Source organism: Octodon degus, unplaced genomic scaffold, assembly GCF_000260255.1.
Source record: "Octodon degus isolate 3935 unplaced genomic scaffold, OctDeg1.0 scaffold00001, whole genome shotgun sequence".
NCBI classification, from domain to species: Eukaryota; Metazoa; Chordata; class Mammalia; order Rodentia; family Octodontidae; genus Octodon; species Octodon degus.
Window position 1 is genome coordinate 7,570,012 of NW_004524577.1, and position 22,720 is coordinate 7,592,731.

At 55.5% G+C, this 22,720-nt stretch overlaps 2 protein-coding genes across 5 annotated transcripts; one reads left to right on the forward strand and one right to left on the reverse strand.

Annotated features, from left to right (window-relative positions):
• Positions 1–4,695: 4,695 nt before the first annotated feature.
• Positions 4,696–22,396, forward strand: Bola2b (bolA family member 2B). 4 transcript variants are annotated; one of them, XM_023720236.1, is made up of 4 exons: positions 4,712–5,092; positions 5,185–5,282; positions 11,980–12,116; positions 22,198–22,396. In XM_023720236.1, exons 1-4 carry the CDS (start codon positions 5,030–5,032, stop codon positions 22,260–22,262), a joined length of 363 nt encoding a protein of 120 aa, XP_023576004.1. In that variant the 5' UTR covers positions 4,712–5,029; the 3' UTR covers positions 22,263–22,396. The 4 variants fall into 4 exon arrangements, with proteins under 4 accessions (XP_023575953.1, XP_023576004.1, XP_023576066.1 ...); XM_023720298.1 differs by lacking the exon at positions 22,198–22,396 and adding an exon at positions 19,885–19,903 and having other exon boundaries at positions 4,879–5,092; positions 11,980–12,064; XM_023720185.1 differs by lacking the exon at positions 22,198–22,396 and having other exon boundaries at positions 4,696–5,092; positions 11,980–12,501.
• Coro1a (coronin 1A) lies at positions 7,512–12,634 on the reverse strand. The gene is made up of 11 exons (XM_004622940.2): positions 12,551–12,634; positions 11,095–11,293; positions 10,041–10,163; positions 9,828–9,957; positions 9,552–9,736; positions 9,289–9,408; positions 8,951–9,055; positions 8,698–8,843; positions 8,526–8,583; positions 8,201–8,416; positions 7,512–7,718 (listed from the first exon to the last, which is right to left on the reverse strand). Exons 2-11 carry the CDS (start codon positions 11,290–11,292, stop codon positions 7,614–7,616), a joined length of 1,386 nt encoding a protein of 461 aa, XP_004622997.1. The 5' UTR covers position 11,293; positions 12,551–12,634; the 3' UTR covers positions 7,512–7,613.
• Positions 22,397–22,720: the final 324 nt, after the last annotated feature.

Sequence of the window (22,720 nt, forward strand, 5' to 3'; positions counted from 1 at the left end):
CCATCCCTGGCATGACAGGTGTGCGCCACCATGCCTGGACTCAGTCACCAGCTTAGGGCACTCTGGGAGAGGGGCCAGGATGGCATGCGGGACCAGGGATTGAACCCTGGTCCCTGCACTTGCCAAACCAGGCGCTTAGTCTGCTGCGCTCTCTCACCAGCCCCCATCCATTTCTTAAAAGGTGCAACCCACCCCTTCCCTGCTTCTGGGTCCGTGCTGCAACTGTGCAGCACGCTCTGCCACCCTGATAGGCTGCTGCTCAGTGTGCTCTGAAAAGACACAAGCACAGCGTCAGCCCAAAGCAAGCAGTGGGCTGGGTCCCTTCCACTGTCCAGTATGATGATCTTTCCAGGGCAGGCCAAATAGCGCAGCAGATTAAAGCGGTTCAATCCTGGGCCTGCCACTGGCCCCGCCCCGGGGGCATGCTAAAAAAAAAAACAAAAAACAAAAAACGGCAATAGAGGCTGGGCGTGGTGGCACGTGCTTGTAATCCCGGCTCTTGGGAGGCTGTAAACAGGCAGATGACTACAAGTGTGATCTAGTAGTGAGACTCTGAACACCCTATAGACCCTTCCCTAAAATACAAAAATAAAAAAAAATCTTTCCAAAGGGCCCTTCCTAGCTTTTCTTCTTTTACCTGATTGAATTGTTTTTCCGCTGCTCTAGGCTCATCCCTAATAGGATTTTAAAAGCATAGAGTGCCAAGCGAAGTCTTTTATGAGGTATAAAATTTGAAGGGAAGATTCTCCCTTTTGTTTATTTATTTATTTATTGGTGGAACTGAGGATTGAACTCAGGTCCTCGCACTTGTCAGGCAAGCACTTATTCAACTGAGCTATCTCCCTGACCCAAACATTTTTTTGTTTGTTTGGGTTTTTTGGGGTTTTTTTTTGCATTACCAGGGATTGAACTCAGGTCCTCGCACTTGTCAGGCAAACACTTATTCTACGGAGCCATCTCCCTGGCCCTTTGTTTTTATTTGATACAGGGTCTCACTACGCAGTTCAGACTCATAGTGACCCTCCTGTCTCAGCCTTCCTAGCACTGGGATTATGGAATGCCACCACGTTCACCACATTTGGATACAGGGCGGGCATGGCATGCGGTATCAGGGATCCAACTGCAATCCTTGCACTTGCCAGGCGGTGCTTAGACCACTGAGCTATTGCCCCAGCGCCCCCTCCCCCGATTTTGTTTTTGTAATCGAATTTTGAGTGTACAGTGAGCAAATTCAATAATTCCTTGACCTTGAGCATTGTAAGGAATTCCTATGGTAAGGGAAAAAAGAACAGTTTTGTTGGAGAGGCAGCACTCAGGGCCGGGGAGATAGCTCAGTAGTATAAGCACTTGCCTGGCAAGCACAGGGTCCTGAGTTCAATCCTCAGTACCACACACACAAAAAAATAATAAAGATGATGGAAAGGCAGCACTCCTACAGACTGGACCACTGCCAGTCTTTATTTTCTTTCTCACTGGTAAGAACCTCATTTCGTGGGCAGGCCTGGAGGGGGCTGGGCAGGTCTCCACGTCTCCCTGCTCCGGGCCAGGCACTGTGCGATGGCTGCCCACATTCAGCTGGGCCAGCTCAGGGACAGATTCCTTCTGGCACCAGAGCTGCTCTGCGGGGCCAAGGGCCCCCCTTTAATCAGCTGCTGCTGGGGACTGGGGGTCCTGCAGGCATCAGGACCCTCCAAGGATGGGGTGGGGGACCCCGGAGAATCCACAGCTCCTCAAAATGGCCTATCAGTATGGCCTGGACCCCCACACGCTGGCAGAAAGGGCATCCACTTAGAGGCCTTGGTGCCTATAAGGAAGACCCCAGGGGCTTCAGGGGGCTCCAGCCCTACGTCCTGGCTGGGCAAGGTGGGCATTGGGGCTAACAGCCAGCTGTCCAAGATCAGATCTGACTGTACAGCAGGCATCAGCCTACCCCACAGCTTGCCCTCACTACTGCTGGGGAGACACTGGGGGCTGCTGCTGGGGGCTCTGGACAATATGGGAGGGTCACTGGGCCTTGTGCAGTAGGAAGCCCACATCCCACCAGGGGCTCAGCCTCCCCCGGGCCTCCAAGCCACCTCCATTTGGCGCTGGTTGGAGTGCAATGCTCTCTGGCCTCAGCCGGCCATGGAACCAGACCCCGCCCCCTGGTGCCAGGCCTCCATCCACTCCGTCAGTCTTAAGTGCAGAAGAAGAACCCATATCCTGCAGTTGAGTGCCTGAGGCTCTCGCTCAATATTCCTGCCTCTGGGTGCAGTCCCACCTTGCTGCTGGGGATGCACTCCATCTCCAGCACCCCATCCCCAGGGGACTCAGCAGCAGCCACCTCTATGCCATGGCTGCCTTTTTTTTTTTTTTTTTTTTTTTTTTTTTTTTTTTTTTGCCCCACTTGGGACTTTATTTTATTTATTTTGGCGGAACCAGGGATTGAACTCAGGCCTTTGCCTTTGCCAGGCAAGCGCTTCTTCTACTGAGCCATCTCCCCAAACCCTGATTTTTTTTTTTTTTAACATGGCCAAGGACCACAGGAGAGCTCTTTATTACTGGGGGTGGCTCAGGCACACTTGGTGGACCGGGTCTGCTTCCTCTTTACCATCACGGGCTTCTAGCTGCACAGGATGGCGCTGGCTCTGCGGAAGGCAGCCATGCGCAGGTCTGGGCAGTACTTGTTCTTTCAGATCACGTGGCGGATGCTGCTGAGGGTGGCACGTGCGTTCTTGTTGATGGTAGTGCGCACACAGGAGGCGCAACCCCTGATTTTAAAATAGTGCTGCAAGCTAAATTCTTTGCGGTTGTCTCAACAAGCCTGCAACCATTAAGATACTCTCTAATCAAAGTCCACAGAAAGCAAGTAAATACAGGAATCAAGAATACATCAAATAGGCTGGGGAGATAGCTCAGTGGCATAAGCGCCTACCTAGCAAGCACAAGGTCCTGAGTTTGATCCCCAGTACCACATGCTGTGCTGGCCCCAGAAACGGGCATGGTGGCACATGCCTGTAATCCCAGCACTGAGATAGGAGGATCACTACAAGTCTAGCAAGATGCTATATCAAATGAATAAATTTTTTAAAATGTAAAAAAGAATACAAGGACTGACTAGGTAGCTCAGCAGATTGAATCGCCTGCTTATGCAGACGCAGGGACCAGGTTCGATCCCTAGCGTGCCATGCCAGCCCTACCCCCAGGGCTCGCTCTGATAGCAATTGAGATTGGGCGTGGTGGCATGTGCCTGTAATCCCAGCGCTTGGGAGGCTGAAAACAACAGGATCACTACAAGTCCTATCGATGTAATGAGACCCTGTAGACCCTTCCCTAAAATACAAAAAAAAAAAAAAAAAAAAAAAAAAGAAAAAAAAAAAAAATCTTTCCCAGAACTATGCCAAACCTATCAGTGAACTAATCTAGTAGCCCCACACCCTTGGTCCTAGCATCACACACTTATAGATCCAGCGACCTCTGAAAAGCCCCACCTGAGAGTGCACGAGGCTTTCAGGGGGACATCTAGACACAGGCCATACCAGTAGCCTAGGGACAGAGGGGCCAGGGAAGTGGGACCATGGCGTTCTCACCTCCTCTAAATCCAGGCCCTCACCTTCCTCCGGGGACCCACACAGCCCAGCCAAGCCCACATGGGGTGCAGTTGGACGATAGAGGCATGCTGCTATCCCCAGGGAGCAGGTAGACAGGAACACCACGTACACAGGGTCTCAATGCCGAGGTCCTGGCAGTATTATTGTAGACAGCTAAGTTAGATAAAAATTAATAGGCTGTCAGAGAGGAGACACAAAGACTGGGGTGGAGCAAAGCGAGGAGAGCCAGGCCTCAAGGTGAAGGAGGCGCGACAGTCAGGCTTGCAGGCCTCTCTAGAAACAGCAGCTTGGAATTATGCTCAAGTAGCACCACCTGGTTAGTGAGCTCACCCAGGCTTCCGATGCAGAAGTGGGCAATGAAAACATCTAGATCCATCCTCCTATCCCTTTCTAGGAACGCCTAAGGACGCTGGCCATGGACCCCTGCTGCGTGCCTCATTTCCCTGTTGGAGCAATATTAGCTAAATTTAAGCCAGGCATGGTGGCACAGACCTGTAATTCCATCACTCAGGAGGCTGAGGCACAAGGATTGTTGCACGTTTGAAACCAGCCTGCGCTATAAAGTTAGCTTAAGGCCAATCTGAACTGCACAGGCTACTTTAAGGCCAACCTGAACTGCATAGGCTGACTCACACACACACACTCTCGCACGCACACAATTTATAATCCTATAAAATGATTGTAGTTTGACTCACATTGTACTCGTGTTGTGATTTTGCTTTATACAATATTCTTGGACCTCAACGGTCAGTGGCCACCCACACACACACACACACACACCCTTTGGTCTATCCTACACACACACACACACACACACACACACACACACTTTGGTCTATCTTACACACACCCCTTTGGTCTATCCTTGCTCCCAGACTTAATTCCTTAATATTGCAAGACCATGAACTCGGCATATCCGGCAACAGCCAAGCAAGTACACGCTGAGCCTATCGGCCTCGAGGACTTTATTGGTTATGGCCGGGGAGCTGGAGGTTGATTTCTGTGACCTCAGACCTTGGGGACGTCTGGACTTGGTAGGGCAGCAAGACGCTCCTTTAGTGAAAAACGCTTGGGGGCGATCGCGAGGCCACTTGGAGGCTTCAGAAATGCAGGTTTGGAGCACCCTCTCCTGGAGGAATGCAGTTTGCAAACCCAGACACAGAACCCGGGCGGTTGGGCGCTGGAGCCCCAAGCAATCAGAGGCCGCTCCAGAGTCCTTTGTCCTCCTGACTCTGATTACCTGACGCTGCCTGCTTAACGCGGAAATCCTGGACTCCCGGAAAACACGACTCATGTGAGGGCGGAAGTGCATTTCAGAGGCCTCAGTGAGGGCGGAAGGAGATGTTCTAGCGGAAGTGGCTCGGATAAGGACGGAAAGTAGTGTGCCGGTGGCGAGGTGGCTTGTGTCCCGCCGGGCTGCTGCGCCTTGGGTTGTCGACATGGAACTCAGCGCCACTTCCCTGCGGGACAAGCTGCAGAGGGACCTGGAGGCGGACCACGTGGTGAGTTGAGCCCTCCACCATTCACTCACCCAAGGAAAAGGGGTCCTGTCCTGTGAGCGGGTTCGCATGGTCTCCGTTCTTCTGCCCCGTAGGAAGTGGAGGACACGACTCCGAACCGTTGTGCGACGAGCTTCCGAGTGCTCGTGGTGTCGACTAAATTCGAGGGGAAGCCACTGCTTCAGAGACACCGGTGAGTCCCCGAAACATCTGTGATCACCCCGCCCCCGGCCCACTGCCTCAGCGTCCCCGACCGTGTCCACGCGCTCCCACATCCTGGGGACAGACCACCTCCTGGGAGACTCCTGCGGCCTCTTGGGTCTCCGCATTGGCCCCTGCGATCCAGGCCTCGGTCGGCCATGTCTGAACCCCATCTCTTGCCTCAGGCTGGTGAACGAGTGCCTAGCCGAAGAGCTCCCGCACATACATGCCTTTGAGCAGAAAACCCTCACCCCAGAGCAGTGGACTCGACAGCGTCAGAAATGAGGGATGGAGGCCTGCGCAGCCATTAAATTATGTATTAGGGCCAGCTTTTGTGTCGCTGCGTTGTGTGTGGGCGTCGTCCTGACAGGCTGACTGTGGGGCTTGGCTGTGCTCCGTTTTGTCTCTGCCCTTTGTTTTACCCCCGTCTGGGCCACCTGTCCCCCTATGTCCTTAAGTCCTCTCCAGGACCTGCTTATTAACCCTCTCTGTAGACCCTTCAGGGTCCGTACGTCCGTTGCCCACCCAGTCCCCAGAGAGCTGGGGCTTCCAGCTCTTCATCAGCTTTGAAGATGAAGAGATGAAGCAGGTTGAGGTGACACACACCTGCAATCCCAGCACCCCAGGGCCTGATATGGGAGGCTTGGGAGTTCAAGACCAGCCTGGGCTGTATAACAATAGCAAGTCTGAGACTACCCTGGATTACATAGGATGGTGTCTTTAATGGAATTTTTTAAAAAAATGTTTAGTACAAGGTCTCACTACACAGATCGTAGGGATCCTCCTGTTTTCAGCCTCCCAAGTGCTGGGATTACAGGCGTATGTGACCACGCTGTTTCAGTCACCATCTCACCACGCGCCAGGGGCAGGGCTGTGGCCTGCACAAGGGTCCCTGTGTCTGCCTAAGCAGAGGCTTTAATCTGCTGAGCTATCTGGCCAGCCCTATGAGGATATGTCTTTAAAAAAATAATTTCCATTAGTGAGGAACAGAGCTGGAAAATAAAGCTGACCTGAGGCAGATAGTTAGGTCACTGATAGGCCTCCAACAGTCTTTTTTTTTTTTTTTTTTTTTTTGCTCCGAATGCCTTCAGGGCAGGTTTGGCTGGCTTGAGTTGTGGGGATCGAACCACAACAACCTGAGCCTGACTGCTTTGTTGAAGCAGCCACTTAAAGAACTGAGCTGAGGGGCAGGCCCCCAACCTCCAACCGTCTTAACCATGGGTTGTTCCATGCTAGGAGCGCCGAGACTCAGGGGGAACAGCAGGTGACAAGGTTGAGGCAAGAACCCTTTCCTTGATCACGGAGCTGTGACAGGAAGCCTCCCCCAGCTCATAGATGATCACTTGGAGAGAAGTGACTTGTCCTTCATCATGCGGCTTGTGTGGGAAGTGGGACCAGAGTAGACAGGCAGGGACATTTTCACATCTGTCCTGTGCATTCTTTGGCAGGCCAAAGAGGAGCAGGTAGGAGTGGGCCCTGTGGTGGCACCTACATGGTAGGAACTAGCCCTGCAGTGGCCAAGACCACCATTCCAGCCATTGTGTTGTGCCAGCCCAGGGTATCACCCAGTAAGTTGGGCACAAAACTGAGCCCCACATCCCATCTTGATAGGGTCTGACAGACATGGTCTAGCCAGGTCCTCCTTCCCAGGCAGAACCCACAGGAAGGCCCCCAAGAGGCAGCACTGAGTTACAAGATGAAGGAGGTGTAAGTTATGACTCCGGGTCTGACCCTAAGCCAACCGGTCTCCCACGCATTCACCTGTAAACCAGGGTTAGGCAGTCACATTGGTTCTAAGCTTTTTTCTCAAGAGCTTTTCCCCTGTGGGACTGTAGTTGGAAGATGACCAGGGGATGAGTGCCTCTTGGTTCATTTGCCCATAAGCAGCAGAGCCAGAACAACTGCATTCAACCTGATGTTTTGGGTAACTAGGAAGAGCAGATTTGGGGTAAATAGGGGCCTTTTTGATGCCCAACCAGGGTCTTAAATAGCTCAGACCTGCTAGTCCCAAGTATGGCCTGGGAAATGGAGAGTGAGTTTATAGCCCACACTAGCATGGGTGGGTCCTGCCCAGGAGTCCCGTTCCTATGACCTCAGGCGTTTGGAGTTGTCCACCAGTCTGGATGGGGCTCAGTCTCATCAGGGCTGCCGAGTGGGAGCTCCAGGGCAGATGGGTTTAGCAGACCCCACGTCCCAGTGAAGAGTCACCAGGTCTGAGAGGTACCAGAAAATAAAGCCATTTTATTATTGTTTTTCTCCTCTGCCATGCTGGCTGACTTGGGTGGGTGTGAGTGGCTGGCCTTGGCCAAAGACCCTGCATTATCTATTTGGCCTGGACTGCCTCCTCCAGCCGGTCCAAGCGCTTCTGTAGCTCCTGCACCGTGACTTGCAGCTTCCTCATCTCCTCCTCCAGCCGGGACATGGCATCCTGGGGGGACCCAGTGCTGCATTAGGCCCAGGGCTTCTCTTACCCTGGCGTCTGCTGCATTCCTCCCAAGAACCCAAGAGTCCTGGAGCTTGGACCCTTCTTCCTTGCTTGCTTTTTGTTTCTTGGCTTTTTGAGACAGGATCTCGCTATGTAGTTCAGCCTGGCCTTGAACTGACTATGTAGCTCAGGCTAGCCTTAAACTTGTGGACTTGTAGCAATCCTCCTGCCTCAGCTGCTTGCTGGAGGGCTGGGATTACAGGCATGCACCATCACGCCCAGCTGGGGCTTGGACCCTTCTGTCTCTCAGTGTAAAATCTGTTTTCTAAGGACTCAGGGTCATCCCCTGCTGGCCTCCTAAAAGAGCCCTGACACTGTGTCTGGGTTGCCCCAGTGTCAGCCTTCTTACATAAGGGCATCGAGGGGGTCCGCCTGGCTCTGCCTTGCCCCTCCCGCCCCATCCTAGTTCCCCACCCGCCTCTCACCGCACTAGGGGTGCCACTAGCTTCTGGGGCTGCCTTCCTGCGAGAGCTGTCCAGGCCCCGGTTGACCCGCAGCTCCCGGCTCTTTGGGGGTACGTAGCCGTCCTTGAGAGAGATGAGGAGGGGCCCGGCATCCCGACCACCCAGCCACTCCTCAGCTGTGAGGGCGGGGTCAGGCCCTGCTGTGGGTGGGTACAGGTCCTCCTGGAAGAGGTCCGACTGGGGGCAAGGGCAAGGTCAGTTAGCTGAGTGGTGCTGCCCGCACCGCCCTGCTGCACACCCTCAGGGTTGCTGCCCGGCCAGCCCAGGCAGGGCACGGGGGCGTCACCTTTCTAGGCACGGTCATGGCAATGGGCTCGCACTTCCGCTCGTGTAGCTTGTAGAATCTGTGGAGACAGGCAGGTGAGCAGCGCCCCAGCACAGTGGGGCGGGGACTGAAAGTCAGCGTGGGGGGCAGCGCTGCCCCAGAAGCATGCTGGGCCAGTCTGGGGGTCAGTCACCTGGCAATCTCACACTTGTTCACCTCCAGGCCACGCTTGGGCATGTAGCCCATGCCGCGCTGGGACTCCTTGGAGCTGAACATGGAGAGATAGTGCAGGAACGGGGCCTCGGAGGTGATCTCAAAGTACCGGATGGAGCTGTCACCCTGCAGGCGGTTGATGCAGGGGTGTCAGCACCCGCAGGGCTCCAGCCCTGGTGCTCTTCAGGCCCCTCCCGCCCACCTTCCTGCTCCCAGCACCCCGAGTCACCCACCTTGCCACAGAGGTACACAATATTGGTGTCAGGGTCAAAGAAGGGCAGCAGAACGCCGCTGCTTGTGTCCAGCTCCTGCAGGGACAGTGGCTCCTCCAGGTGCTTCTGTAGACAGCAGGAGGTAACAGTGGGCTGGGCCATGTCAAGTCGGGGCATGACCCTCACTGAGTGTGACTGGGTGAGCGTGACTGCCCCCCACCAACCAGTGGAAATCCTCATCTCACAGATGGGTAAACTGAGGCTGGAGGCCATTCTGCCCGGCAAAAGGCAGGACAAGGGACTCAACCTCCAGCTTGATTCTTGGCCCCAGGGCCTCTGCGTCCTGCCTCAGCACTCACTGTGTCCCACAGCGCCACCTGCCGCTCGCTCATGCGGCTGAAGCCTGTGGTCAGGATCTTGCCTTCTGATACAAACACTGCATGCACCGGCCGGGTCCCTTCATGAGGACGGTCCTTCTCCTGCAAGGAGAGAGCGGTGTTAGGTAGGGCGCCCGAACCTGCCCTGGAGGACAGCTGGGCAAGGCGGAACAGTGTGCAAGCGTCCTGTAGATGTTGGGTGGGCGCAACGGTGGTGCCAGGGCTCGGCGGTCACGGCAACTCACAGCCACAATAGTGCCTTTTCGGGGCTCGATGATGCGCACTCGCTTGTCGCGGCAGGAGGTACAGATGAGGCCACCATCGCGGCTCCAGTCCACACTGTAGATGGTGTCTGGGTGCACATCTGGGCCCAGTGTCAGCACGGCTGCCCCAGTACCAACGTCCCACACCAGGATCACGTTGTCACATCCTGCACAGTCACCAGTGTCAGCAAGGAGCCGGGGCCATGAGCCTCCCGCCCTCGTGTGTGCCAGCCACCGTCCCCTGCACCCTTGCAGCACCTGCACTGAGCAGCACGTTCTGAGCTGTGGGGTGCCATGCCACGATGCCAACGCGCTTAGTGTGACCCTCCAGGGTGACAACGGGCTCCCTCAGAGGCACCACCAGACCCCCATCTGGGATCTCCCATACCTGCAGGGAACAGTGAGTGAGTCCTCAGGGCTTCCGATCCACTGTGGATGATGACCCCAGCCCCGAGGCCCCCCAACACTCACCATGACTGTGCAGTCCTCAGAGCCGCTGGCAATGACGTTGTCATTGTGCGGGCACCAGGCAATATCCAGCACAGGGGCTGTATGGCCACAGACCATAGGCACATTCTTGTCCACTCGTCCAGTCTAGAAGGCACAGCAGGGCCTTTGGCAGAGCGGCTTTGACCCTCCAAACCCAGTCCAGCTGCCCCACACCCCGAGGGAGGGACGTGGAGGCAGGCCAGGGCCTGGGGTGCACTGGGGAGGGTTTGTCCTCTGTCCCAAGCCCTGAGGAGCAGAGTGGGGTGTGCCATGGTGCCACGGTGTGGGAGGCCCTGGCCGAGACCCTGCCCATCTCTGCCTCACTCTACCACCACCCTGCTCTTCTGAGTGGGGCCTCCAGGGGCACATCAGGCCTGTTCCTGCATGCTCACAGGTGGAAGGCCACAGTTCTCCAGGGAAGTGTGAAGAAGGGGTGGGTGGGTGGGTGCGTGGGCATGCACATGTGGGATTCCATTGGCTGAGTGGAGAGTAGTGGGGCAGTCTGCCATAACTGGCCCCAGACATGGGCAGAGGTTTGGAAATGGCCTCTTCTAGCGTGGCTGCTTCCGCAGGGCTGGTGTGAGAGCGTGCGGGGTGAGGGCCCAGCTCTCACCCCACCAACCACTTCCTCTTCTCTTTGCTTCCATCGGCCCTTTTAAGGTAACAACTTAGGGCCTGTCTCCCCTTCCTGTCTCAACCTCCAAAGGGCACAGGAGCGCTGGGGGAAGCTGCTGGGTGTGGGGCTCCTGCCCCACCTGTGAGCTGGGCGCCCACCCAGGCCCTGCCCAGGGCACAAAGCTCCCAGCTGGACTCTGGAGGGCCTAGCCTGGTGGCCCTCAGGTCCCCCTCAGCTCCAGCCTGCACACGAGCTCTGCACATAGGAACAGGAGGGCACAGAAGGTAAACTGGCCCAGCTCTGCTCCTCAGGCACGCAGAGGCTTGGTGACAGCCACCTACTCGAGATGCCCTGGAGCCAAGGATGGCATAGGCCCCCTAGGGAGGACAAGCTGCTGTCCCCAGGATCCTGGAGGCTCACCTTGCTCAGGGGCAGCACCAGGAAGGCCCCTCCCCCACTGGCCTCGCAGATCAGGGCCACGAACTTGGGGTTGACAGCGCAGAAGCCGCTGTCCCAGGTGGTCTGGGAGACACGCACATCCTCGTAGCACTGGTCCGCCTTGGCTGGCTGGCCAAACACGTGGCGGAACTTGCTGGAGCGGACCACCTGCCGGCTCATCCTGGGGGCACAGGAGGCATCTGAGCCCTTCCTGTCCCCAGCCCCCTCACCCATCTGGGCCCAGCTCCATGTCGGGGTGCCCTCATGCTCCTTCCCCGCTCTGCCTCCCACACCCCCGGCCCCTGGAGCTTCCCTGAGGATGCTGCTGCTGATTCCCTGGCTCTTGAATGTGAAGCGTTTCCCTTCCAGTGGTTCAGACACAGGGACACGGGCCATCAGCACAGATGGCCCGAAGGTGGCTCCTCAGCTCCGGACAGTGTCCAGAGCCCACATCCCTCACCCACCCAGGGAGACTGCCACGGCCAGGGAGGGAGGGAGGCAGCGGCAGGGTGGCTTCCCTGGGAGGTCCTGGGCGTCAGAAGCAGCGATGGCTCAGGTCCCAGTATTTCCTCCCCACTCCTCTGCCTCTCGCCTCTGCTCAGAAGAAGCAGGTGCCCTTAATAAGCGCCATCTCCACCCCCGCTGTAACTGCACACAGGAAGGGAGAAGCCCACGCCAAGTCTCTGTCCAGCTGGGATCCTTTCCCCCCAGTGCTGAGCAGAGCACGAGCGAGGCAGAGGGGGTCGCCTCTGATGCCCAGCTGCACACCTTCCTGCTCATCGAGGGCCCTGCGCCGCCATGCGAGGGCACCTTCCCCACCCAAAGCCTCTGCCACCACCCAGCCTCACCCTCCTGCTCTGCACCCAGGCCTAGCCCCCTCTTGGGTGCTCCAGCCGGCCCTGGCCACTCCCGGATCCCCACGAGGCGCCCAGGTCTGCCTGCCCAGAAGCAGGTGAGGAGCGCCGGTGCAAAACCCCGGGCTCCAGGAAGGCCGCCTGGCCCAGGTAAGCCCGGAGAGGGACGCCCTGGACCCTGGGTGGGCGCCCAGGAGGCCACCGCCCCGCCCGCCGCCTCCCCCACCCAGGTACCAGGCCCGGAAACCACGGAAAGGGGAACTTGCTCTTTTCTTATGTTGCTGTCAACCCCTTCCTGTACCCAAGCCTAGGGCAGCTGCTCCGTCCCCACCCGGCCTCGGCCTCCGCCGACCATTCGGGGAACTCGCGCCCGCGGCGGCCCCGGCGCGTGCCCACCTCCATCTTGGGCGCCGCGGCCCTCGGCCCGCACCCGGGGTCCCCGTTCCCCTCCGCGGCCGCTCACGCGCCTCGGCCCGGCCCTCCCGCGGGGTGACCCGCAGAGGTGGCCCTGACAGCCGCCGCCCGGCACGCGGCCCACAGGTGGTCGTGCCTGCGGGGCTCAGCGCTCGGGGACCCAGCCCTACCTGCTGCCGGAGGTGCGCGCCCCCCGCAACCGGAGGGGCCGGGAGGAGGAAGGAGCCGAGGAGCGGAGGCCAGCGGCCGAGGATGCTGTCAAGACAATGAATGAGAAGCCCGAGCGCCGCCTCCCGGGGTGGCAGCGCCCCTTCGGGGCGGAGCTCCGGGCCGGCCCCGCCCCTCGCCGCCTGGCCCGGCTCCCTGCCTCGCTCCGGCAGCCCCGCACAGGTGCGGTCCTCGCCTCGGATCTGCTCCTCCGTCCCCGTGTCACCGGGGGGCAGCCTCCCGGGCTCCAGGGGCGGACTGGATGGAGGATGGTGGGAGAGGCCTCGGGGTGGCTCCAGCGTCACCGCGCGTCCCAGGACTCAGGTCTTCACCGGGGCGCCCCTGTGCCCCCTACTCCCCAGAGTGGAGGCAAGGAACAAACGCCACCGGGTGCCAGGGGTCACCCCCACTCTTGGGTTCCCGGGGGTGCAGAGCACGGAGAGCGGAAAAGGCCTTCTACACAAGCAGGCTGTCGAGAGGGTGACTCTTGGCTGTCACCTCCCGGGAGAGACCTTGGCCGGGTTGCTTAACCTCTCTCGTCCTGTTCCCCCTCTGCCACCACCTGGCTGTGTGACCTGGGCAACAGGTCTACCTCTCTGAACCTGCGTTTCCTCACCCATAACTAGGGACAAATAGGATTTGTCTTGCCCGCTCACAAGGTTGTGAGGCTCGCCTGAGACAAGGTGTGGAGAAGCCCTGCAAAGTAGTCAGCTGTGGAAAACTTCAGGGTTGAATTACCCTGAGCCGCTGGGCCTGGCCTGCCGGGCAGCCAGGTCTGTGGCGCACGGTCTCCAGCGACAGGAATAACAGCTGTTGTTCACTGACCAGGCTACTGTTCTAGACACTCAAAGACACTAGGCGCACACTTAAATCCTCCCAACCCCGCCCCAGGTAGCAGACGCTATCTCCACTTGACACTGGAGGAAACTGAGGCACGCACTGCCTTCAACCCTGGAGGGCTCACGCCCACAGAGAAGACCTGAAAACCCAGACGCGCCCAGCCTGAGGGTGGGGATGCCAGGCAGAAGCCACTGCCTGCAGAGACCAGGGGGCTACAGCCAGGGAGGGCTGCAGGTGGGAGGGCTGGAAAGCCGGGCGCAGCCTGAGGATTAGCTCTGTGGTGGGCAGGAAGTCACTGCCATCCACCCAGCTTTGCTGGAGAAAGGCTGTCACCTCTGAGAGTGCTGGGAGGTCCTTTGCCTCCTCCCCTGCTACTGCCAGCCAGGCCTAACCTGTTTTTGCTTGCCTATGTGTGTGGAACTAAATTTAGCTAGTTTATATTTTGGTACAGGAATCGAACTCAGGGCCATGCACTTGCCAAGCAGGTGTTGTGCCGCTGAACTACAGCCCTGTCTTATTTTATTTTTTGAGGTAGGGTCTTGTGTATAGTTTAGGCTGATCTTAAATGAACTGTGTAGCTGAGAGGCCTGGAACTTGTGGCAGTCCTCCTGCCTCAGCCTCCCAAGTGCTGGGATCACAGGTGTGCGCCACCATACCCAGTCCTCCCAGCCCTTTAAAATAATTTTTTTTTCCTGTATTTAGGACAAGGTCTACAGGATTTCACTACATAGATCAGCCACCTGACCCCCCACCATGCTCCACTACCTCTTTAGGGTCAGACCCACCCAAGAGAGTCCTGTTTTCATAGTAATCCTCCTGTTTTCAGCCTCCCAGGCACTGGGATTACAGGCACACGCCACAGCCCAGTCTCAATCACCATCTCAGCATACCCTGTGGGCAGGGCCGGCACAGCACACTGGGGATCAAACCCCGGCCCCTGCACTCTGCCTAATTGTGCCTTTAGTCTATTGAGCTATCAGGCCAGCCCTTCTTTTTTAATTTTTAAATTTTTATTTGTTGAGACAGGATCCCGCTATGTAGCCCAGCCTGGCCTCAAACTTGAAGTGAAGGGGCTGGGGAGATAGCTCAGTATAAGTGAAGGGGCTGGGGAGATAGCTCAGTATAATAAGTGCTTGCCTGGCAAGCACAAGGGTCTGCGTTCAATCCCCAGTTCTGAAAAAAAAAAAAAAAAAAACAACAACAACTTGAAGTGATCCTCGTGTCTCAGCCTCCTGAGTACTTGGATTTTAGGCATGTGTCACCAGGTACAACTAAGGTTTTTTGTTTGTTTGTTTGTTTGTTTGTTTGAGACAGGGTTCTGCTAAGTGACTAAGTTCCCCAGACTAGCCTTGAACTTGGTATCTTCCTGCCTTAGCCTCCCAGAGTGTTGGGGCTACAGGTGTTCACCGCCATGCTGAGCATCTCAACATTGCCTCTTTATTTGTAGCAACACCTGGATTTTTTTGGGGGGAGGAGAGGGTATTCAACCCTTCGACCCAGGCAACCTGGAAGGCATAAGAAGGGACTCAGGGTAGCCATGTGGCCCAGCTTCCTCAGCCAAAGCAGCCCTTTTGCGGTGGCTCAGGCACGTTGCTCACTTCAAGTCTGTCTAGTCAGAAGCAGGCTCATCTTGGGGCTGCTGGGAAAAACAAGCTCTCTTTCCACTGGCGTTAGTAGGCTGGCCGTGAACTCGTGGAGATCCTCCTGCCGCAGCCTCCCAGAGTGCTGGCCTTACAGGCGCGGGACACCATGCTCGCTTTTGTTACATGAAGTAGCAGCTTCCTTTTCCATGTAAACCAGTGAGATTGGGTTAGGTTTCTGGCACTTTCCAGCTGAAAAAGTCCTGCTCCCTCTGCCCTGGAGGGAGATGGAGCCAGAGCCCTGGTGGCCTAAAATGTAGGGACTAAGTCCACATTTCCAGCAGGGCTCCCAGGACTCTCTCTCGGGTGGGTCTGACCCTAAAGAGGCAGAGGAGCATGATGGAGGTGAGGTGGCCTGGAGAATTCTGTCCAGCACAGAAGGCTCGTGTGGGGCTCGCTTTATACAGGACGAGAATAAATCAGTACAGCATCTACGAAATGCCAGGCGCAGCCGGGCGCACTGGCCAGCTTCCCCCGCCCCAGCTGTCCTTGGGGAGCCACTCCCACTTGCAGTTTTCTGCCGTTCCTGCCGGCAGAGCTCTTGCTTAGCCAGCAGAGAGACTGTTATTTTCCATCTCCATCTCCCTTCTCACCCTCCCTGGGTGTCCCAGACAGCGTGCTGGCCAGAGGCAAATTAGATTCACCTGTCCGGATCGGGGCTGGTGACCCGGGCCAGGCCAACAACAGCCTGAGACCTAACTCCACACCTTTTGTTGGAGCTTTCTGCTGGGGGACTGAGGACACAGGCATCTAGGCTGGGCTTGGCGGAGGGCACATACCTGGAATCCCAGCACTGCAGAAGCTGAGGCTGAGGCAGGAAGATCACTGTGAGTTCAAGCCCAGCCTGGGCTACAAAGTGAACTCAAGGGCAGCCTGAGCTGCATAGGGAGACCCTGTCTCAAAAAGACAAAAAAAAGGGGGGGGGCACCAGTGGTCTTCATTCCCTAGTTTGTTCCCAGGTTTAAGCACACGTACACACACAGTCCCCTCTGCCCTTCCATAGTCTCTAACCTCAGATCCAGGCCACCATTGCTGTGTTTTCTGTCACTATAAATTAGTTTAGCATGTTCTAGAATGTTCTATATTAAGGAACTCATCAGAAGGGGTCTGGTTTTTTTTTGGTTTTTTTTTTTCACTGAGCATGTGTTTTTCACTGTGCATGTTTTGAGATTCACTGAGGTTATATCGGATAAGGATCTTTGCCCAACCATGATATCATTACGTAATGCACGATTACACCAACCGTATTCAGCAGTAGTTTCCTATTTTCACCTAATACACAGCTTATATTCACATGTACATGATTGGCAGAAAAAGAAAAAAACCTACCCATCATCAGTCTTCTTGGAGCTCCATCCCCAGACCTCCTCTTTTCATTGTGAAATTGGATCTCATTATGTCATTAAATTGCCCAGGCTGGTCTAGAACTTGCAGTCGTCTGCCTCAGCCTCCCAGGGTGCTGGGTTTACGTGTGCACCACCACGCCCGGCAAAGGGTTACATTTCTATGGGGTCTTTTGGGGGGGAGGGGGACTGGGTTTCACTGTGTTGCCCAGGCTGGTCTCAGACATACAATCTCCCACCTCAGCCTCCTGAGTAGCAGCGATGACCGAAGCGTGTCACTGAACCCAGCTTCTTAAACTGGGCCTTTGTATTTATCCAGGAGAAAAAGGGAAGAGAAAGCAAAGCCATTCTAATAAAGGCAGAAAAAAAAGTTAGGATGAGGCCGGGGACACAGCTCAGTAGAATAAGCGCTTGCCTGGCAAGCACAAGGTCCTGAGTTCAATCGCTGATACCACACAAAAAAAAGAAGTTAGGATACTCTAGGGAAATGTGAACGCTACCCCAGGACTAGAGGACAGTGACTTAGTCCAGTGCAGAGGCCAGAGGTCAGAAGGTGGCCAGAGGCAGATGGCGAGTGTTATGATTTGTGTCTAGTTGTCCCCCCAAAGCCTCGTGTGGTCATGGGGCAGCTTCTGGAGTTGGTGATTGATATTCTCTCTCTTTTTGTATTGTAGGGAAGGGTCTACATGATGTTCAGGATCTCGCTACTAGATCGGACTCCTAGTGGTCCGCCTGTTTATCGCCTCCCAAGAGCTGGGATTACAGCGCCACCACGCCCAGTCTCAGTTGCTGTTTCCCTTGCCGGGGTGGAACGCCCAGCCCCCCGGGCCTGCTTGCAGGCAGGTGCTGTAATTCGCTGAGCTATTTGGCTGGCCCTGGTGATTGATTCTAGAGCTAGTGCTAGAATTGTGGGTGTGGGTGCTGCACCCGCCCCAGGGCAGGTAATCTGCATTACAATGTAAGGAGGGCAAAGAGGCTGGCTACCTGCTGCAGCTGCTGCCCCTCCCTTTGCTCTCTGCTGTCCCCCCCATGAGCTGCTGCCCTCTGCCATGTGTCGCTGTGCCTTGGAGCCAGCTGAGTATGGACTGAAACCTCCACAAACTGTGAGCTAAATAAACCTTTTCTTTCTTTCTTCATTTTTGGGTGTCGGTATTTTGTCTCATTAATGAGAGAAAAATAACGGAGACACCGAGAGACCCCAACGAGGGCACCTGTCAGCAGCAAGAAGCCTGCAAAAGTCTCTCAGCAAAGGAGTGACAGAGTCTCGTGTGCGTGTGGCCTCCCCCATCGTCTACACAGTTTGCCTGCCATGCAGGAGCCAAGCACTGAAATGACAAAGGAGGAGGAGCTTCCCCACAGAGCCTTGTCTGGAGACGGGAGAGAGAGGCTCCTGTCCGCCCGCTTCTCAAGGGCAGGGCTTGGGATATCTGTGGGCTGTGAACAGGCTAAGCAGAGGTTAGGTCTAGCTTGTTTATTGGGTTTTCCTTTTTCCTTTGGGTTCAGTTCCACTGAGGTAGGGCGGGTCTGAGCTGCTTCCTTTTTTTTTTTTTTTTTTTTTGGTGGAACTGGGGATCGAACTCAGGGCCTTGCACTTGCCAGGGAATTGCTTATTCTACGGAGCCATCTCCCTGGAGCTGCTTACTTTACGAGATGACACTTGCTGTGCCCACGGGGAGCTGAGGTGAGAACCCCTCTACTCAGCTCCCCCAGCAGCCACACCTCCAGCTTCCAGAACCTGGATTTAGGAAGAGCACTGGGCCTCCCGAGGCTGGTGTGGCTGTCCCCTTTGGGACACATCCCTTTCCTTTTCCTCAAGTCCTCAGTCTGGCTTAACTCCATTACCCTGCAGGCCAGGTTCTCTCGCCAGGGGCCTCCCTTTGTGCTCTATGAAAATGTAGCAGGTGGCCAAGCCTGCTGACACCTGTAATCCCAGCTACTCAGGAAGTGAGGCAAGAGGGTGACAAATTCGAGCCCAGTCTGGGTAACTTAAAAAGACCCTGTCTCAAAATAAAAATGAATGAAAAGGAGTGGGTTGCCGGGCACGGTGGCACATGCCTGTTAATCCCAGCACTCAGGAAGCTGAGGCAGGAAGATTGCCCTGAGTTCCAGGCCAGCCTGGGCTACAAAGTGAGTTCGAGGCCTGCCTGAACTACATAGCGAGACCATCTCAAAGAGCAAAAAATCAAACCAAAGGACAGGGCTTGAGCCCCTGACCTTTGCGCTGAGCTCCATCCCAGTCCCTCACACACAGTCCGCCTCAGGTCCTGTCCACTGTGGGAGCCTGGCACCCCCTCAGGCCACTTCCCGCTCGCCCCTCCTCACACTCAGGGCTCTCGGGCTGCCGCCCGCATGCAGTCTGTGCTTCCTTTCAGCCTGTCTTCCTGTTCCGCACAGCTCCACCCTCACCAGGGCCTCTCCGGCCTCCAACCTTCACGTTCTGCAGCCCCCAGCTAGCGGCTGCCCTCACCCTCCTGCTCCTCTTCTCCCCTCGGGTCGCCTCCTCTTTGCCCTCCGGTTACACCCAGATTCCTCCCTGCACCCCTGCCCACGCCCCAGAGCTCCCCACACTCTCTCATCCGCAGCCTGTGGTTGACAACACCCAGCCTGGCCCTGTGACCCAAAGCTTGTGTGCTCTGTGGTTCCAACCTGCCTGTCCCCTCAGGGAGGCCTCACGGGGGAGGAAGTGTTGACCTCGAATCTCTCCCTTTCACTCCACTGCCACTGCTACCCGAGTGGAGGTGCCAGTACCACAGCAGCGCCCCCAAGTCTGCTTGCTGCCTTCACTGCCTCCCATGAATCTTTGTGGGTGGTAGTTTTATTTTATTTATTTACTTTTGCTTTACCAGAGATTGAACTCAGGACCTTGCACTTACCTATAAGGCAAGCGCTTATTGTACTCAGCTATATCCCCAGCCTGTTGGTAGTTTTAAGTAGGGTCTCACTGTAGGGTCCAGGCTGGCCTTGAAGTGGAGATTATCCTGCCTCAGCCTCCCAGGTGCTGAGATTACAGACAGGTGCCCATGCCTAGCCTCTGATGAATCTTTTCTAATCTTGCTAGAATCACTTTCCTTTTTTTTTTTTTGGTGGAACTGGGGATTGAATTCAGGCTCTTGCGCTTGCCCAGGAAGCGCTTATTCCACTGAGCCATCTCCCCAGCCCCTAGAATCACTTTCCTAAAGGCAAATCTGATTATAATCTCCTGCCCTGAGAATCTCTCCCGGAGCCTTAACACCTGGAGGAAATAATCCAAGATGAGGATCCTGCAGCCTTCCTGAAACTCAGGCCCACGGCCTGGCCTGCACACGCTCCCCAGCCCGATTCCCTCTGCTTCCCCTGGGCCACGGAGACCCCACTGCTGTCCACAGGGAAGGGCTGCCCTGCCACTGGGTGTGGTGCCTGACTCTCACACAGTAACAAACCACTCAAACGTTTGTGATTGAAAATGACAACCATTTTATTATCTCATTTTTCTAGGATTTTTGAGAGGGAGGAAACAAAAGCCACTAGTGTCTTAAAAAGTGAAGCCACAACTGTTGCAGTGTAACTTCTGTCACATCCTGGTGGTCTCGGACTCATGGGAGTGGTGGTGCACACCCACGACCCCAGCACTAAGGCCGAGGCAGGAGGGTCAACATGAGCTCCAAGCCAGCACGAACTTTGTAGCAAGACCCTGTCTCAAAACACAAAACAAAACAAAAAACCTCACAAGACAAGCCAGGACGCCAGGGGAGTAGAAGGCCCCTACCTGGGATATGGGGCGTCACTAGAGTTTACAGCCTCCTTGAACCCTCCACAGAGGAGCAGGCAGACCACAGGGCTGTGTGACGCAGAGGCACTGTGTGTGTGTGTGTGTGTGTGTGTGTGTGTGTGTGTGTGTGTGTGTCTATGCCGGCCTTCTGCTGTCAGGCAGAAATGCCAAATCTAGTTTTTTCTTGACGGGGGTGGGAGGTGGGGGCAGTGAGATGGGGGTCTCACTTTATGGCTCAAGCAGGCCTCAAGCTTGCGGCAATCCTCCTGCCTCAGCCTCCTGAGCGCTGGGCTCACAGGCATTGGCCAATCCCCCTGGCCCAACCTGGCTTTTCGAGGCAAGTTGGTAGCAGACTTATTTTCTGTAATGTGAAAGTCCCAGATCTCTCGATGTTGGCAGCTAATTTTGAAACTTCTAAAAATGTTATGTGAGCAAAACTAAATACATCTTTGGTTTGGACTGGCTTTTTTGCAAAAGTTTTTTTTTCTCCCCCCCCCCAATCTTGCCAGTTTTTGTTTAGGCAGGTTCTCATTATGTTGCCCAGCCTACCCTTGAACCTCGCAGGCTCCAGAAGCTCCTGGTTCGGCTTCCTCAGTAGCAGGGACTACAGGCACTCTCCATCACACCCACTGGGATTATTTCTGACCGTTTTTTGTCCCTGGCATGGGCCTGAAGGCTCTTCTCTCTCACACTTCACGTTCCCTACTACTCCTTTAAGACTAAGGTCAAGGAGGGCCGGCCAAATAGCTCAGTTTAGAGGCCTGCAAGCAAGCTCAGAGAGGGTTCAGTCCCCGGGCCTGCCATGCTGGCCCCGTCCCCAGGGCATGCTGAGCTGGCACTTGAGGCTGGGCGTGGTGGCACACACCTGTAATCCCAGCTCTTGGGAGGCTGTAAACAGGCAGGTCACTACCAGTCTGATCTAGTAGTGAGACCCTGAGCACCCTGTAGACCCTTCCCTAAAAACAAAAAACTAAGGTCAAGGCTGCTTTCCTGTGAAGCCTTCCCTGCTGCCCCCTACACACACACACACTCCTTCAGGGTCCGTGCCTTGGGAGTGGGGTCCTCAGGGCAGAGTGGGAGAGTCCACCCCCAGCACGTACAGGGTCTGGGTTCACTCTTCTGCTCCACCCCCCCCCCAAAGAACCACCTGCCACTCCCGGCCACCCCTGCTTCCTGTGATCTCGCCTCCCCACACAGACGCTGCTGGCTGCTGTGAGTGACGCAGCCAAGGCGACCCTCAGCCTCCCCTGCCACTGTTCCAACTTCCTGCCTCCAAACAAGGTGCTAATTCTTTTTTTTTTTTTTTTTTTTTGGTCTGTTTGAGACAGGGTCTCGCTATGCAGTCAGGCTGGCCCTGAGCTCACTTTGTAGCCCAAACTGGCCTCAGACTCAATGACATTCTCCTGCCTCAGCTTCCTGAGTGCTGGGATTACTGGCCTGCGCCCAGCAGTAAACCTCCTTTCTTTATAAGTTAGGGAGCCTCTCGGGTGTGTTGTTACAGCAAGGGAAACTGACTAGTAGTTCCTCTCTCTCCCCAGCATCAGGGGCCTCTGGTGTACCCCCTTGCCATTATCATTACTACATTGGGTAGTAACTGTCCATGTGTCCAGACCCCCCCATCAGACTGAGGTTTTTTGTTTTTTGTTTTTTGTTATTAATACAGAGTCTACAGGGTCCCACTACATAGATCAGACTCATAGTGATTCTCCTGTTTTCAGCCTCCCACGAGCTGGGATTACAGGCACATGCCACCATGCCCAGTCTCAATCACAGCCTTTGTGTGCCCTGGGGGACGGGGCCAGCATGGCAAGGGGAGAATCGAACCCCAGCCACAGCACTGTGCCTAAGCAGGCGCTTTAGTCCGCTGAGCTATTTGGCTGCCCCAGGCTGAGTTTTATTGGCCCAGCACAGGGCTGGAACTCAATTAACATCAGTCTACTTTCTTTCCAAGACTGCTAAGCACCTGCTAATTCATGCATGCTAGAACAGAGCTGTAATCTCAGCCTTTTTTTATTATTATTATTATTATTTTGATACAGGTCCTTGCTATGTTGCCCAGGCTGGAACTGAACTTGCAATCCTCCTGCTGCATCCTCCCAAGTAGCTGCGATTACAGGTGGACCACTTCCTCCGGCTGTGCTGTTTTTATGATTTCTTGTCTGGACTGCCCGTTGAGAGTCTATGGAAACACAATTGATTTTTGTATATCGACCTTATATCCTGCCACTTTGCCGTTCTCATTCTTTGTGTGTGGAAATCCACACTTTTAACAAATGCTGGAATCCTCAGTACAGCAGTCTCTAGAACTTTTTTTTTTTTTTTTTTTTTTTGCGGAACCGGGGATTGAACTCAGATCCTTGAGTTTGCCAGTCAAGCGCTTATCCTACTGAGCCATCTCCCCGGCCCCACTAGAACTTTTTTATCTCCTACAGTTGAAACTATAGCAACTGAACGGCAGGTCCTCCCTCCCTCCCTCCTCCCCCAGCCCTGGAAACCAGCGTTCTAACTCGTTTCTAGATTCTGCGTACTTCAGATGCCTTGTGTAAGTCGAGTCACGTTGCA